The sequence below is a fragment of the Solanum dulcamara genome, chromosome 7 (assembly GCF_947179165.1).
Source record: "Solanum dulcamara chromosome 7, daSolDulc1.2, whole genome shotgun sequence".
Classification (NCBI taxonomy): domain Eukaryota; kingdom Viridiplantae; phylum Streptophyta; class Magnoliopsida; order Solanales; family Solanaceae; genus Solanum; species Solanum dulcamara.
This window is the reverse complement of record NC_077243.1, coordinates 39,513,409-39,527,706: the sequence shown is the minus strand read 5'-3', so window position 1 is coordinate 39,527,706 and position 14,298 is coordinate 39,513,409. Positions and strand designations below refer to the sequence as shown.

The 14,298-nt window shown below is 35.9% G+C and overlaps 1 protein-coding gene across 1 annotated transcript; it reads right to left on the bottom strand.

Moving 5' to 3' along the window:
- Nucleotides 1-440: 440 nt before the first annotated feature.
- On the bottom strand, nt 441-12,809 carry LOC129896101 (uncharacterized). The gene is made up of 15 exons (XM_055971925.1): nt 12,573-12,809; nt 9,266-9,416; nt 7,622-7,719; nt 6,271-6,329; nt 6,097-6,188; nt 5,884-6,007; nt 5,527-5,613; nt 4,761-4,848; nt 4,394-4,501; nt 4,112-4,212; nt 3,152-3,217; nt 2,957-3,044; nt 1,719-1,779; nt 1,454-1,517; nt 441-748 (listed from the first exon to the last, which is right to left on the bottom strand). The coding sequence occupies exons 1-15, from the start codon at nt 12,631-12,633 to the stop codon at nt 617-619; spliced, it is 1,380 nt and encodes a 459-aa protein (XP_055827900.1). The 5' UTR covers nt 12,634-12,809; the 3' UTR covers nt 441-616.
- Nucleotides 12,810-14,298: the final 1,489 nt, after the last annotated feature.

Genomic DNA, 14,298 nt, shown 5'->3' with positions numbered 1-14,298 from the left:
CCACTCGCTAACCGGTTTGGCAAAACTGCTTCTTTTCTTAAACTATGTGGCGAACAATACATATGCAAATGTCACAATTGCATTACAAACATCAACTTACTACTGATGTACCAAGAGAAGTTTGTTGCTCATATTATTTACTTATATTTTGGCTCTTAGATACATTAATTTGCAATTTATTTTTCATTTTTCTCGTTTTGCAACTGTTGGAAGTGTACTCTAAACTGGCATTCGTGTTCCGTTTGGTATCAAGTACATAGTAGAGTTCCGTTTATTATCAAGTTCTATTAGCCCCTGACGCTATAAAGCATAACAATTCTTGCGTCTTTTGTCAGCTATACATGTATAAAAGAGTTTTGGCCACTCAACCAAGTAGTTGAGTCACCCTTCTTCTTTTTTTAAGAAATAGAATAGTTTGCCAAGTTATTTTACTTGTACCATTTTATGAACTTGTTATATCTTCAAAATTAAATGTAGCACTAAAAAAAGAACATATGAACAGTAAAAAGAAGATAAGAAAAACATTAGATGCTTATAGCTCATCATAGATGAGAATCACAAAAATAGAATAGAGTTCCCTGAAGCAGAAATTTCAAACAAAAAATTAGAAGAATTTCTACACATGATTACCCCTTGTTGGCCGGCAGACATGATTTCTCTTCCGAGCATGTTCTTGGTTATGGTGCTGTGTTCGACAAGCATATCCATACCAACAGTCTTGCCTTTGAGCATCCTCTGAAGGCAAATACTGAGAGGAAAAAAGAAATAAGTTACAATAGCTTTATAATTATAGAGCTTGACTAATCTGTGATAAGAATCGAATCCTACACTATAGAAGCCAGCGGATGCAATGTTCAAGATTGAAATGAGACAGATTTACAAGATACTCCCTCCATTTCATTGGTGTTTAATTGGACATGAACTTTAAAAAAGAAAAACGGACTTCTGAATTTACCCTTGGAACCAGAGGCGGAACCAGGAGTTTAAGCTTATAATTTCGGAATTCTAATCCTCTTAAGTTACTGGGTTTCTAAATTAATAAATTGTATACATATTCAATGGACAATACAGAGTTTAGATCAGAGCTACTAGGTTCGGCCTAACCTATAACTGAAAGCCTAACTCCACCCCTGCTCATGTCATGAAATATCTATGACTATAAGAGCATGTCAATAATAATAAAATGAGAAATTTAAAGTCAAAGAGTACCAAATGTGAAACAAATGTAATCTATTTTTTTAACAGACTAAAAAGTAAAGAGCCATAAAAAATGGAACCGAGGGAATAGTTTTTAAGGGCGGGAGTTTGATCTGCGGTGCTATGCTAGATAAAAGCTTAGTGCATATTATAGGGGAACTCAACTTCATATAAAAGATCCCTTTTACATTTTAAGCAAATCCACAAGTAATATTGTAAATAACTTGAGAATCAACAAGGATCAGTGGCAACTTACATGGCCCATCATTGTAACTCTAAACCAATACAAAAGGAATGAGACTAACTTGTCGTAGCACTCACTGCATATAGAGAGAGACAATCAGCGAGAAGAAATTGCTTCACTGAATGAAAGCTCAAAATTGTATTGAATAACAGACATTTTCCTAACTTCAGGGAAAAGTAGCCACAAAAGTCAAATCAGAAGTCAACAGGTGCAAAATGACACAATTTCCATAAATACAAAATTCACATTCAATATCTCCAAGAAAAAACCTACTCACCTACAAGTCGGTGTATGAGAAGTTATCATCTCTGCATGATTCAATGGCATTCTTGTGCGATCTGAAGGAAACAGAAGCACATTTTAAATAGCAGGACAATCAATTTAAGGACAATATTTAAAGAAACTAATGAAGTGCTTTTTTCCCTGATTCACTAATTTTGGTCTAAGCTCATGTTGGTTTCTAACAACGACAATATCAAAGACATGACAAGTAGCACCCAATATTCCTTTTTTTATAGGTCGAATTGTAACCAATAGTCATTTTGGATTTGATATATTGTTTTCACCTCCACTATTTCTTTTATCACGCTAATCGAGAATATGGTGTGCCGTCTATCCAGTATGATCGTTCAAAACTCAATTTCCCATTTACTTAGGGGGACGAGGAAAAGCATTATTTCTCCTTTAGCTAAAAAGATTTAGAAATTCAGAAACAAAATGGACAATGCTACAAGTTGACTTTGGGTTTCAAGATACTTTGCTTTGATAAAGTAATCAATTTAATTCAAGAAAATGGCAAAAGCATACCCGTATTACAAGGAGTACACTAGAAAATACAAAACCTCATAAGAAAACACTGTTTTCTGCAAATGACACCCAACCTTCTATCATAAAGGAACCTCATGGGTGCACCAAAAGGAAATAAAGGAAAATTTTCCACACAACACCCAATAGCCCACTATGCTGCTGAAGACAAAGCGCTTAACAAAGTCTCCTAGTCACAAGTTTAATACGATTGATCTTCCCCCTCAAAAAAGGGAAGTGAAAATGTTTCTTGGAATGGACGCTTCATGTGCAATTCCTATATATAATATCATTTGGACTAAACTGGACAAAGAGGAAGCAAGGACTAAGACACATAGAAGCTCTAGTTACTACACCAATCAGGAGAAATCCTACTTCTAGTAGGTATACACTCGGAAAAAAGTCTATACTTGTTTATATGAAGAGAAGTACATGCTGAAAAACAAAATATATATATATATATATTTGTTTCCATGAAGAGAGACAAATTCTCCAGACTGCCAATTTTTCAAAATGTTTTTACCTCCTATTGGATCTTCCTGACTAGAGGTGGTACCTTTTTGCCTGAGAGGTGGGGATGGGGGTCAAACAATAATAGTTGACTATAGGCTGACAGATATATGCATGTAGAGAGAGAGGAATAAACCATAACTAATATCAAAGACAGGACGAAAAAGGAACTGATTCTCAAGTTTCCAACAATCAATTTACCTATCTCCCGCTTATCCAACTTCAAAATCCATTCAGCTACCACATCTTGCAACGACCTTCCCATCTGTCTAAGGCATCTTTCAGTGATCTATTAGTGGATCACACATAGAGTCAGCAGATCTAGTATTCCAACAAAATTATTGAGACTAATAACAATGCATCAAAAACACCATAAAGAAAACAAAGAAGCCATACATTTTGTTCATAATGATTCTTCTCATGTGCCAAGGAGGGGATTCTAGAAATTGTACGTTCTGCAATCTGCAGAAACATGTGCATCAATTTGACATATTCATTAAAAAGCAAGATTCACAAGTAAATACTGGAAGTAACTCAACATAAGTATTACCATCATTAAGGAAAAAAAGAACAGGAAAAAAGGGAGAGAGCAATCAAATGAAGAAACAAGGAGAAGAAATGTCAAATTATAGATCACATCTTATAGTTGACTTGTATAATGAGGACCACCGACCAACTTGGAACTTTTTTTTAACGATGGTGGTATCCAGACTAGCTTAGGCAGCACCTCAACTATTCAACCAACTTGGAACTCTTATAGTCATAGAAATGCCAGTCATGGAGATAATATTAACCTTAACACAAGGAGGAAGCAGGGGGGGGGGGGGGGGGGAGGAGGAGAAGAGAGGATAAGAGGGATGGTTATGCGAGCTTGGATAAATTAAAGTGAAAAAGCTGAAAGCAGGAGAGAACAAGACTGATAAAACCATCAGAAAAAAGTTTCAAGATTATTTCCACCCAAAAGTGAGTGGAGACAGAGGGTTATCATTCTAAAGAAATTACAAGGATAAGCAACAACAAGATATAATCATTGGCCTTTGCACCTATTCAGGTTGGCATTAATTGTAACTGGCAAAAATCAGTGAAATTTCATTCCTAGACCATTAGGTGTTTTCACTGTACACGATTTTCTGAAGTTTTAGAGCCAAGCTCCTAGAAAACAGACAGATGTCTGAGTAGAACACAATAAGGTCCTCTTACAGTCCCATGAAATAAATTTCTAAAATTTCATTCCAAGTTTACGTAGCATACCAGGTTCAGTTGGAAGTGATGCTCTAAACATCAAAGGTTTCTAACCAGTATAGCAAAACATAGTTTGTACAAATCAGAAAAGTAAACCAGATATAAAGTAATTACAGGCTTGAACGTTTCAGGACTACAGAGTGGATGTAAGTTGCTTCCACTAACTCCCTGAGAATGCCAATAAGCAGCACAAAATGCTCGATCACATCCCAAACCTACAAAGCCACACCGCTTTAGGTCTCACACATTAAACACTTCAAAGAGGAACAGAAACTTTTATATTTCAAGTAGAGGAAAGGAAACACATACAGTCACAAAAACACATGTGAAGACTAGATACTTTGTAACAAGAACATAATAACGAAGACTCGAAGAGTTTGGAAGCATAGTACATACAGTGTTGTTGCACTCCAACATTTGATCGAGAGGGCACCATTCCTCCACAAGCTTGACATTGAAGATGAACTGTGCTTTCATTGCACTGATAACCTCCATATTCAGAGTCTGAGTGTAAGCTTCTCAATGTTAGATAATTGAAGTTCATAAGCTTAAATGGTTTTAGTTCAATGGTTGAAATACAGAATATAAACCATAATAAATTTAAAGTCACAAGAGAATAGTATTAGATTCTCTCAAGCTTTACATGGGATTTACATTGTGCAGTAACTCAACAAAGCTTTTTTTCTGAATAAGTCAACATGTTTCACTTTATATCAGTTTCCAAATTGCAAATAACATCTAGATTGAGGGAAAATGCAATTACCACACTGAGGGCATGAATGCTCCCAGCGATCTGCTGCATCTGATGGAGAACGATCCCTCTTCCTGAGACTTTTTCTACTGCTGAGGACCTGCTCCTAGGGGTTAGTATGTTTACCAAGTTTAAAAGAAAACAAGTTGTTGAGCATTTATGATACTACTACAACAACAACAATAACAATATACCCAGTGAAATCCCACAAGTAAGGTCTGTGGAGGGTAGAATGTACGCAAACCTTTACCCCTACCTCATGGAGGTAGAGGTTGTTTCCAAAGGACCCTTGGCTCAAGTGCAGCTAAACAAAGCAGTTATGAAAAGGAAAAATGGCAACAAAGAAACCATGGCAACTAATATGGAAAGCAATACAGGGCATTCAGAAAAGGAACAGTAACAACAACAAAATAATGCATTTATGATCCTAAATATTTAATAACATGTTAATTGGTGTAATTATGGCATATGATAGACAGTCCTCAAAACAGACCTCCTGAAAAACTACTGCACGGAATGATAGTTACAATATGCTGAACACCAATACCTGACACGCCAGTGTAAAGATTTTTGGAAGCACAGGAGCAGGCAAATAACTTATGAAAAAAACGCCTATCTAAACGCCATACATAGTAGAGTTGTATTATAATTTTACGACATTTTGAAGACATCATAGTGATAGATTACTTAGCATAAGAGTTGGGGAGCACCTATACAGAACCTTACATAGTAGCTGTAATTTACGAAGGCATCTCATATCGTAAGTTAGACTACTTACAAGTGGTGACTTTATTGATGCATTGGAATCGAGCAGCACAGTATCTTCAATAGAGCGTTTCAAAGAAGGATCAGCAAGCAGTATATCCTGCATAATAAGGGCATTAACTTTTAACTACAGGTCACAATGAATTACAACATGCACCTAATGCTTCCACAAAGAAAGGCATGATTATATTAGTCAAAAAGTTTTTTTAATAGAAAAGGAAGAACACAACAGAATTGCAACTTGAACAGGATATCAACTATTAAAAAGGATTAATACTAGAAGTTAAAAATATTAAATGAAAATTAACTTAAAAAGGACAGTTTGTCCAACTGGAAATCAGAGCAAAAGTAAATCAATTTCACGTCTTACTTCCTCAATGTTATGCAAAAAATGGTTCCTTCCAACAAAATGTACAACTGCTCTGCATTGGGGACATAAAACACTTGAACGCCTCTCTTGGGACCTCCTTAACCACTCTGAAAAGCATCCATTACTGGAGATTGAAGAACAAATGATAGCACATCTAGTCAAGGATCAAAATCAAATAGTTCTTCAAAAAACAAAAAGATCTAAGCCACTAACCAGAAACTGTGAAGGCAAGGTGCAGCTGTGACAACATCATGCCAGATGTTCAAGCAGATACAGCATTTTGCATACTCGACATCGAGAGAAATCTACCAGAACAATAGGCCATGTAACACAACATAAACTGATAATAGCGAATAGATACCGTTGCTAAAAGGTTACATAACTTACCTGTATATATCTGCGAGATTCCTCAGTAGGCATTGTTTCGAATCGGTATTTCACATAACCTATCAACATTGAAGCATAATGCTATAAGCCACACATCATTGCCCATAAAATATGTCACTTTATTGCATTTTGAGTTGAAACTTGGGATGAGATTACATTTCATATAATGATGAGAGTGGATATATTCTTCATCAAACCCTCCTTGGCCTTGTTATCTATTCAAATGGGCAACTGAATTTAATCTATAGCTTGTAAGTTCTTTTTTTCTTTTACAAGGTAAAAGTTTTATTAATAAAGGTACCAAGAAGGTACAGAAACAAGCATCCCCTAAAATAAATTCAAGATACACAATTCCCAAGTGAATTCAAGAAATTCATATACTGATCCATATTGTCTAGCAGACTCATCCACCGGACGCCCTGGCTTTCTTTTTCGTTTTCCAATCTTCTGTCCAAGGATTGCCGCTTAGTCCAATCCAAGAGAAAATAAGGGACGCCTCATTAAGAAAGAACCCGAGCTAAGAGCGGGGAAGGAGAGAGAGAATCATGAGTGGAAGCTGAAGGGGGAGAGATTGTTGCCTCAAAAAATTAGATTGTGCAGACAAAGGTTCTTGACTCTAGAAATATGGTACTTTTTGTTCTCAAAGAAAGCACTAATTCTATCAGTCCAAATGGTCCAGAAAATACACAGAGGGATAGTCCTCCAAAACTGTTTCTGGATGTTTGCAATCTCCTGCCCATTTCAGCTTTCCAGTATACTTCTAACATCTGAAGGCATTAGCAAACTACACCACATCTATAGCTTGTAAGTTAATTAAAAAATAAAATGACCAGGAAAACATTTTTGAAATGGAAGTATAATTGAAAAGGAACATAAAGGGTGCAGCCCAAGCATGAGATGCTCCAAGGCTATTTTGGGGTAGGAGGAGGATAGGCATAAATTGCACGTAGCCTTCCCCTTACTTCTGCAAATAGGCTACTTCCACGCCTCAAACCCATGACCTATAGGTCACAAAAGTGACACTCTACCATTGCACCAAGGCTCAGATGGAAGAGGAACGTATATCAACAAATTCAGTATTAGCAGACAATATTTGTAGCTAGGGCTATTAGTACAACACTCACATCTAACAAGAAATTAGCAAACTTAGGATTCATATCGCTCATGGAGGAGCAGCATAGCGTTAAGGAGTTCTATTTTCTTTTTATCTCCTGGATAATGCACCTAGAAAAGTGCATTGCAGGTAATAGAAAGAGGACAGGTAGACACCAAGAAAACTATTGGAAGTTTCTTAAAAGTACAAGGCAGATTAATGACTCCAAAAAGGAATATGATAACAAATAACTCTTACCTTCATCACTGGGACCCAGTGAAATTTCACTGCCACACTTAATTACAGCAGCATGCTCTTCCTGAACAACCGTCTCATCAACAAGAATTTCTTTCAAACTATATTAGACAAAGATGTAGATAGTCAACACAGATACAACTTTGGGTGATACAAAAAGCAAATGCAATTTCCCAAGACAAAGCGCATAGGAAAAGCACCGCATTAACAACAGACACCACTGACAATTGTTGAAGAGAACTATTCATTTTAAACTGCTATAGTCCACAAAGTAACAATTGACGGAAACGACAAAAGCAAACGATTAAAAAACTCCTGATAAAACAGAATATCATTCATTGTACCGAGCGAGGACTTAACCACTTTCAACTATCATGGTATCTCAATCATGATTCTCTTTACATCCAAAAGAGTATATGGCACAAAAAATATCTCTTTATACCACTTAATCGCTTATATTCCTCTCACTAGTGACACTACCATGACATAGTTTCCTATTTCTTTTGTTCCATGCCAAAATAATACAAAAAGCATAGTTCTCCATAATGTCGTTTATCTCCTTGCCACCTCCAGCTTTGATCGTTTCTTTTACGATCTTTAGTGCGAACCAATCAATACTAATCAGTGAAAATGCAAGATTCCACAACTATATAATCATTTACAACATAACATGATGTGTAAGTATCTACTCTATTTTATTTACACAAACAAGATCAATTCCTTACAATTCAACTTCTCTTCTTAAGTTGTGCTTCATTAATATTACATCCCTCAAATACAAAGCGAAAGAATAACCTTCTTTCGAGTTTTAATGTGCCACAGTATCTTCCACACATCCCTTCCAATCCCCCTCCGATTATTTCCCGTCAAGTCTGTATACTGTCATATTCTACCCAGTGCACTCCACAGAAGGCTGGATCGACCGGATGAAAGATTGATGATATTTGCCGCTTGACATTAAAGGTAGCTGAACCAATAGCACCAGGTCATTTGACCATGTATTTCTATTCAAAATGCATGTAGATACACATAATGCTGGTGAGTAATTGCATGAGAAGAGAGATTGAAGAATACTACAGGTTCAATCTCTTCACAGGAAAAAATGTAACACCAAGCACTCTTGGGTCTAGGAGCATTAGTCTGAGCAACCTCAACTAATAAGCTTAGCAAGCATGCATCAAGAATTTACTTGAGCAAATTATTAATCTATGGAGAGAGAACTCAAGGATTTTCCAGGCTAAATCCTATAAACATGTCTCTGCATGCAAGGTCACACTGAAGGAAAATAAACCAGGGATCCCTTTAGCTGATACCAAATATACAACTAAAGACCAATTACAGGACACTGGCATGCATCTCAAGTACATAAACAAAACTTTTATGATTCCATTCGTTTTTTATTGAGGGAAGGAAAGAGTACGCATTTAGCAGCATCTTTTCTAGTATTTTTACTTCAAATATCAATTTGGGCTGGAGAATGCAAAACAATCTAAAACTCAATAACTGGGCGGAACTTGGAAGATCATAGTTTTATCTTCTCTTTTTTTAAATAAATCCATTGAGAAGTTATCCTAAACCATCTACAGAACAGCATGAACCAAATACACTAGCGCAAAATGAAATATTTACACAACTAGAAATGTTTACCTTCTATTTTGCATCATGGCAGAATCTAGATCCACATTCCTTGTTATCTTACACCATTCTTGTTTTCCAGAAGAAGAATTCTTCACTTCACTGCATATTACGGTCTCCTTCAATCTTAACTCAATTTCTGAATAGCGAGAGTCCGTAGGTACTATATTTATAAAGACAAAATGCTTGTCAATAAGCAACATTTATCTCAGCTCTCATCTTCCTTGTACTTCTAAAAAGCTAAAATCATCAAACAAGTGAAAAACAAATAGTGATTCATATAGAGTCTATATTACTGCACAACACAATTAACAAAGTAAATCAAGTGTCACCAATATCAACTAGAAGAAAAGCATGATGTATCCAGACTCCAGAGATTGAGGTACCTAATATTACAAGACTGTATGGTATTCTAGGATGCATAACAGGTTCCTTATCTAATACTTATTTGGATCTTCCTTTGGTCGCTAAACAAAAAGTTATAGTGGGGTCTTAGAGAGGTGTGAGAAAAGACTATCCCTTGAGGGTAAGATAGCCTTGATTAATAGTGTTATGGATTCACTTCCGACATATGCAGTGCCATTATTTCCCTATACCTGTGAAGTAAAGAAAATCCTGGACAAATTGAGAAGAGATTTATTATGGGAAGGCAACAAAGACAACAAGGTTTTTCATTTAGTGGAATGAGATGGCTACATTGCCTACGAAAAAAAGAGCGCGAGAATAAAAAATATGAGGTTACATAATTATAGATTGCTAATGGAATGGCTTAGGAAGTTTGATACAGAGGAGGAAGCTATTCATAGAAAATATGATTTGGAAGGGAATGGTGCACAGAAATGGTGTCATCCTCACATGGAGTAACTGAAAGAGTATCAGGCTATTATGATCAGGACTGCTATTGTTGTAGGAGATGAAATAAATATCTCCTTTTGAAATGGAAATCGGATTAGACACTGCACTTTGGAGGAGAACTTTTCAAATTTGATTTGTATGGCACCAGAAAACTAGAGCAATGTTTTATCAGTGGAGAACTCAGAATAGATGGGATATAACTTTCAGAGGAAATCTAAATGACCAGGTGTCGGAAAGCATAGCTGATTTTCTTGGTTTACTGAAAAGCTCTAAATGAGTATCAGATGCAGAAAATTAATTACAAGGATAGTGCTCTTCTGCTATGCATTGGTTACTAATGAACCACAAAACACTTCCTTGCCATGAAAACATATCTGCAGATCAGAGTCTCCATACTAAGTGGCTTGTTTCTCTTGATTGGTAGCAAAAGATGACTGCTTAAGCCATGAAGTTATACAAAGAATAAGCTTCCAACTTTGTAGCAGATGCTGGTTGAGTGGGCTGAAAAGTGAAAGCATTGACTATTTGTTCTTGCACGGCCATGTTTTTTACCAATTGTGGCATTTATTTTTCGGCATGATGAGACTACAGTAAGTGATGCCTAATGAACTGTTGGAATGGGTTGGATATGCAATCTCAAACTTGCAACTTGCATTTGCTGGACTTTATGGGAAAAAGAAAATATGAGATATTTTGAGTATATTCATATCCAGTTTGGCAGATCAAATTTTAATTGGTTGCTTTTATTTTTGTTTTTGGTGTAATATGAAGTAAGTAAATGAGGCTGAGGCAGTGTTAGACACCAAGGAATCATTTCGAGGATTGCTTGGATTCTGTCTTTTGGTCCTACTGAATGTAGTTCAGTGCTCTCTTGATGCTGTTCTGATATTAATAAATCTAAAAGGGCAGCCCGGTGCACTTAAGCTCCCGCTATGCGCAGGGTCCGGGGAAGGGCCCGACCACAAGGGTCTGTTGTACGCAGCCTTACCTTGCATTTCTGCCAGAGGCTGTTTCCAAGGCTTGAACCCGTGATATTAATAAATCTAGTGGTTAATAAAATCAAGTATCACCACCAAAATGAGTGATAAGAAGACGAGCATAATTCCTAGTCATCTTCATCTTTGGCAAAGTTCATTCCATTTAGGAAGTGCTACAAAAAGGATCGTGATAAATCAAATCACTGGCCATCACCAACATGCTTGTGAAAACAGGAAGGGGGTCGACAATAAGCTGCTTTCTTGCATCCCTCCCCCCAAATGGGAAGGGGTCAAAGGATTTATCTCCACAAAATTCTCTTTGAAGGAGCAAACCAAAACATTTCCTAACAGATTTGAACTTTTAAAGAGCAATTGCAGTTTAAGTCAAAATAAGAACAGATAAGAACCATCCTTTTAATTCCATTTCCAACTGTAAGATTCATAGACAAATCGGAATTTCCTGGTCACACAAAAATGACATGTTTTAATATGAAATATAAGCAAATATCTTATGCCAAATGCCATTGATCAATGATACTCTAGCAAAGCTCTGGTGTTGTAGAACACAAACTTTTAACACATTACTGGAGATTCTATTTTAACCAGCTCCTGTTTATTTAATAAGATAATCAACGAAAAGATCATGCTACAATTTCAAGATATGGAAAATTCAGAGCATAGATTTAAATGTACTATTTGATGATCTTATATGTGAAAATCATCAACCTTTTCCCTTCAAGTAATTCACGTTGAATAAATATTTAAAATGAGCTTATTCTGATGTAGCGCTAATATTTAACTATGTAAATTGCAGGATTTGGTGTCTCCTCTCTATATAACCTATCCTCTGTCCATGATTAGATATGTTCAGGGCATTTCACCATACTATCATATCTTGGACTCACATGTTAATCAATCCTCCTTCGTCCTTCCACAAAGCCAAACTACATGGATTATATATATATATATATATATATAACAAGCATATAGCACTTCCAAAATTAAATCACACAAATGCACTAAGTTAAAAAATCAAAAGCAATTTAATCAAGATCTGATATGGAACAATATATAATTTGTTACACAAAATTAAAATGTAATAAGCAAAGAGCATGCTACTTCAACCACTACCATACTTGAAGAAACCTTTAAAATATTTTCTTGGACTCTCTAACACCACACGAGTAACCAAAAAGATGGTTGAATTGCAGCATTTACTCATTGACATTTAAATAAAATACTTCTCTTTCCCAATTTTCATGACAAACCATCCTTGTGGGTCGGAAACGGAAATTCAAGTTAACCCCTTTCATGAAATAAAGAACCGTAGATTGTTCATTTACCAGTTACCACAATTCACAATTTTGATACCCACGATTCTAATTTGGGTCAACCAAAGAGAATCGCAAAAAAGAAGAGAAAAATTTATTGGTTCTTACAAAACTTAACAACCCTTTATAAAAGAAAATGTAAGGAATGGTGCTTACTGAGTTTGGCCCAGACTTCATCTTGGGGAAGTTTAGCAATGGAGCTTTCTCCCTTTTCCATTGCTGTTTAAAGGTGAGGGATAAAAGAGTCGAGAATATATATATACTAGGAGAGGAGAGAAGATTGCATTAGAAGGAAGGAACAACATTGAAATTAGTCAGGAAGTCATCATGGGAATCTTGCCGTGCCATTTTTTTTGGTTTCGCAGTTTTGCCCCGCTTGTATATACACTCCTAATTGAAATATGGAAAAGGGAAAGCGGACAAATATATCTTAACTATCATAATCCTTACCGTCTAACTTTGAGGTGTATATATCCATTGGATTATTGAATAGACAATGTTGTGTTGCCATTTTAAAGGCTTACCTAATTTATTTATTTTAATTAATAATTAAAAAATTCATCCAACTAATTAAAAATTCACCCAAATAACTTAAGACCCATACCAAAGAACCACAGCAACAATACTAATTATAGATTGTGAGGTGATAAAAAGTACCCTAGCCACGGCATCCGTCGGTGACCAACTGTCGTTGGTGACTGGTCAAACAATATCTCTCGTAAATACTACTTTATTCCCTCCCCTCAATACTTTGGAACTAGTCATACCTAAAGTATAAACTACCCTCTACCTAATTACGCAGATCTTATGAAACCAACAACCCTCAATGAAGTCTCTACAAGTAGTATAATAGATCCAATCCCAATAAAGTAGATTAATTTAATTGATGGAGTCCCTGTTGTTAAATGGAAGGAATCTGAAGTCTCTCGGATGAACATCATTGAAAATTTACAATTTGTTGTAATTGGTAAATTTTCATGCCTAAGTTAAAAGATCTGAGGAAGCAAATACCTGCACAATGTGGAATAAAAGGTGTGCAAAATTAGCCTCTTCAGGAACATACACATTTTAATGTGACTTGATCATAAAGAAGATTTTGTGACAATGATGCCAAAAAGTGCTTATTACATCAAGGCCAAAAATAGCCTCTTATATCAAATGCGAAAAGACAACTCAAGCCATAGCTTGGATCTCTTTCCCCAACCTTTTGCCAATCTTTTCTGTCAAAGAATCTCTTTTTACATTGACATCGACAGTAGAAAAGCCTCTTCATCTAGATATGGCTACAATCAACAAGACTAGACGTAGTTGTGCTAGGTCCAAAGTACGAGTTGATCTACTTTTAGAATTACCAACATATGTTAAATTGGAAATTGAAGATGATGTTACTAAAGCAATAAGGTGTGATAATGTCAAGATACAATACGACGTCCTACCAAAGTATTGTAAGAAATGCAAATTGCAAGGGCATTATGAAGCATAATGTAGGATTTTACACCCAGAGTTGAAGAAGGTTGAGTTAAACAAGGAAGTCAAGATCAATGAAAAAGAAGAGTAGGGAGAACACAAAGGTAAGAAGGCAATTTATAGAACACCCCCATAAAATAATAGAATCTGGTATAATAGTAGATTTAGAAACCCCAATCAATGGAAGGCAACAGAAAAAATAGTGAGTAATAGTAATGTACATACTTACAACACTTTTGAGGAACTGGAGAATAATGAAAACATTGATGCAGAGAAGCCTAAAGAGTTAGAGGCATCTGAAATAATTGAGACAATAGAAAAAGATAAGGTTTCAGATTTAGAAAATTATAACAATAAGGAAAAATCCACAGCAACAGGCACTACAAAGGCTGATAAAAATGAAACCTTAAAGTGG